The sequence below is a fragment of the Lipotes vexillifer genome, unplaced genomic scaffold (assembly GCF_000442215.2).
Source record: "Lipotes vexillifer unplaced genomic scaffold, Lipotes_vexillifer_v1.1 scaffold238, whole genome shotgun sequence".
In the NCBI taxonomy this organism is placed as follows: Eukaryota; Metazoa; Chordata; class Mammalia; order Artiodactyla; family Lipotidae; genus Lipotes; species Lipotes vexillifer.
In genome coordinates this window covers 3,541,145-3,544,287 of record NW_006785665.1, presented here as the reverse complement: position 1 = coordinate 3,544,287, position 3,143 = coordinate 3,541,145, and the positions used below count along the sequence as shown (strand labels likewise).

Below are 3,143 nucleotides of genomic sequence, written 5' to 3'. Positions count from 1 at the left end.
CCCCCCACCCCCAACCTCCCGGGCCGGCGGCCGTGACCCTGGCAGCGCCTGCCCAGCGCCCGACCGCCTGCAGCGCGACCCCTGGCGGCTGGGAGGGCCCCTTGCACCCAGGCGGCTTCCCACCAACCAACCATTGCCGCAGGACACTGACCCCTGAAGTCTGGGGCGCGCTCCCGTCCCACCCTCGGTCCTACTCAGATGTGGCTTTCCTGCCTGGGTGAAGGCCCTGAAAGCCTAGTTTGCGGAGACCCAGGTGGCTGCCCCTATTTCCAGGTTTAGGGCACACTGCATTCCCTTCCAGCCTAAGCCAGAAGCTCTGAGTTCTCTTTTCTGAAAATGACAACAGTTTTGAAAGAGGAAGAGAGGCCAGGACTGCAGGGTGTGGGAGAGCAGAAGAGGTGGGGGTAATGGAGAAGGGGCACTACTCTTCTGTGCTGCATGGGGGGAGAGAATAGAGGGCAGAAGCTCAGATGGTCAGAGGGCTAGCAACCCAAGCCAGAAAGAGGAAACCTCTTCAGAACAGGTTAGCACTCAAGCCTCTGAATGAATGAGTGAAGAGTGGGGAGGGTGAAGTGAATTCATGCATTGTGAGGGGGCAGGAATGAGACCTAGGAGCATGGGGTCAGAGGCTGGCCAGGTATCATAGCTAACTTCCAGGTCCTCTGGGCTTAAAGGGCCATAAAGAAGAGGGAGCCAACCTGAGACCTACCTGGCGTCAGTAGTTTTTAAATCCTCTCTCCTTGGGAGCCTTAGCACTGAGGCCAGCTACCCCCAGGAAAACTGGGATCATTCTACCAGAAAAATCCAGAGCCAAGAGCTCAGCCAGCAGTCACCTCTTCATCTCCTGACTCACTGCCAGGCCCTCAGGGTTGAGAAAGAGCAGTAACTTGTCTGGCCAGTCACAGCCCCTGTCCCCTGATGCTGCAGCAAGGCCCTGGACAGATGAGAGGGCGCATGTGCTGCCACGGGGGCCTATGCCCAGCCTGCACCCCTATGTCCAATGCTGAGTACAAATTCTGAGGCTTCGGGGGCCCCTCCACAAAACCACATGGTGTTGAAAAAACGCAAAAAGCATACAGATGAGAGGGCCCATGCCCCAAGAACTCCCTCGATCCCGACCTGCATCCCAAACAGTAGCCAATGACACCAAGGGTTTGATATGATTTTTTTATTAACATAATATATTTAATAAAAAATAATATCCACTCTGGCTCTCTCCTCCATCGCAAGGGGAAGAGTGGTGAGGAGGGGCTGGCACTGCCCACCCCTAGGCATCCGGACAAGGCCTGCCTCCAGGGCTCCCCTCTACCCCCTGCTTTCCAACAGGCTCTGACCTCCAGACAGACGGTTCAAAGTTACAAGTGCTTTAGGCCCTCCCTTGAGCTCCCCCAAGCCCCATCCCTTGTGCAGAATTCAGGGGCCACCTGGACAAACCCCTTGCCTTTTCTCATTCTTGGGATCCTCCGTTCATGTTAGAAAGAGGATCTGGGGGCAGAGAGTGAAGTCTCTACTGGCCAGGGGGAAGGGAGGAAAGGGACAGTGATGGGGGACAGGGCCAAGAAGAGGGATGTCGATGAGGTGCCCTCACTGCAACCGGTCACTGCGGAACGAGTCCTCCACAGCAGGGTCAGGCAGCAGGGCACAGGGGTCGCTCAGCATGTTGAGCCCCTCCAGGCCCAGAGGCTCCATGCGCAGCTCCTCCTCCAGCCCCAGCCCCAGCTCCAGCCCAGCTGCTGACACCTCAAAACCAGGCACTCCAGCCAGGGCCGCTGAAATCTCCTTAGAGAAACCGGGGGAAGGGTCTCCTGTGTGGGCAGAATAGATGAGTGAGGACCCCATGCCTTGCAAACTCTCCCAAGACCCCCTCAGTCTCCTGCTGCGCCACCAAATGTATCACGCCCTCCTTCCATTCCCCATCACCACCCACACCTCTTACCTACCTGTGAGGATGATGTTAGGCCCTGAGCCATGGCGGGAACAGTGGGTTAAGTTCTGGTGGTTGAGGGCATGGGGGTCCTGGGGGCCACTCACTGGCCCCTCACCCCCTAAAAATCCAGGCCCTTCGGAAAAGCCAGGGGGATCCAGCGCCAGGCTGGTTGATGGGTTCTCCATGCTGAACTGCTCCAGCTATGGACACACAGACAGGCCTTGAGAAAGTAGGCTTCAGAACAGGGTGGTCCTGCCTGCCTTTGCCTAGCTCTGCTAACACATCCTCTCTGCCCAGTAATATTCATACACCTCCCCCTACCCCACGCTGCTTCCCACCTCCACCATTGGAACAAAAGCAGAGACAGCGGGAGATGGCCACAAGCACAGCGACAGAAGTGAGCACAGGGCCCAAAGTAGGCGTGGGCACCGTCCCTACTGGGACAGAGAATGCGCGTGCCAGGAAGACAACGGGTCAAAGCAGTAGTCATCAAAGAGCAAGCTGCACGGAGGTAGCTGGGGGAGAGGGGTAGGAGTCGGGGTCAAATGCAGGAAGAGAGGAGCCCCAAGTTGGCGGTACTGTGTTACCTGGGGGCAGGTAAGAAGGCTCTCCCCCACCTAGATCTCCCAGTTCAAAATGCCCCCCTCGATACCACTCAGGCTCTTTTGGCCCACTCCCAGCCCCTCCCCTGCTTCTGAGCTAGGGACCCGGGTACTCACGTTCCCCAGGCTGAAGTCACTCATCGGCCGGTGGTAAGACTGTTGCCCATGCCCACTGGGGCTGGGTGGGTACAGTGTCCCATAGTGCAGCTGCCTGCCTGGGGGCTGCCCACCGGAGGGCTGCACTGAGCAGGCCTGAGAGGGCAGCCCTGGCTGCTGCAGAGGCTTTGGGGTGGGTGGCTGGGTGGGCAGAACCAAACTTGGGGGACTGTACGGGTATGGAGGCAGCCGCTGGTCACTGGGCAGCTTACTGGTGTCCAGGGCGACGCCCTGAAGAAAAGCGAGGAGAAAGGGGGAAGCTTACCCCTCAATGTGCCCCCTGAGCGGAGCTCTTTGTCAGAGTTTCTCACCCTTTTAAGCTGCGACCATTGTCAACACAAACCCAAAAGCGTTCCATTGGGCATCGCTGGGGTGCAACTACTCTCAAAAATGCGTCTCAGGGGCTTCCCTGGTGGCGCAGTGCTTGAGAGTCCGCCTGCCGATGCAGGAGACGCGGG

At 58.3% G+C, this 3,143-nt stretch overlaps 1 protein-coding gene across 1 annotated transcript in view; it reads right to left on the bottom strand.

Moving 5' to 3' along the window:
* Nucleotides 1-1,150: 1,150 nt before the first annotated feature.
* CRTC2 (CREB regulated transcription coactivator 2) overlaps nucleotides 1,151-3,143 on the bottom strand; it is a 10,124-nt gene continuing 8,131 nt past the window's right edge. Inside the window, exons 12-14 of the mRNA XM_007458031.1 lie at nucleotides 2,647-2,916; nucleotides 1,941-2,127; nucleotides 1,151-1,805 (exon numbers count right to left, since the gene is read on the bottom strand). Of these exons, the coding sequence (XP_007458093.1) occupies nucleotides 1,585-1,805; nucleotides 1,941-2,127; nucleotides 2,647-2,916 (678 nt within the window). The 3' untranslated portion in view covers nucleotides 1,151-1,584. The remainder of the gene's footprint in view (nucleotides 1,806-1,940; nucleotides 2,128-2,646; nucleotides 2,917-3,143) is intronic.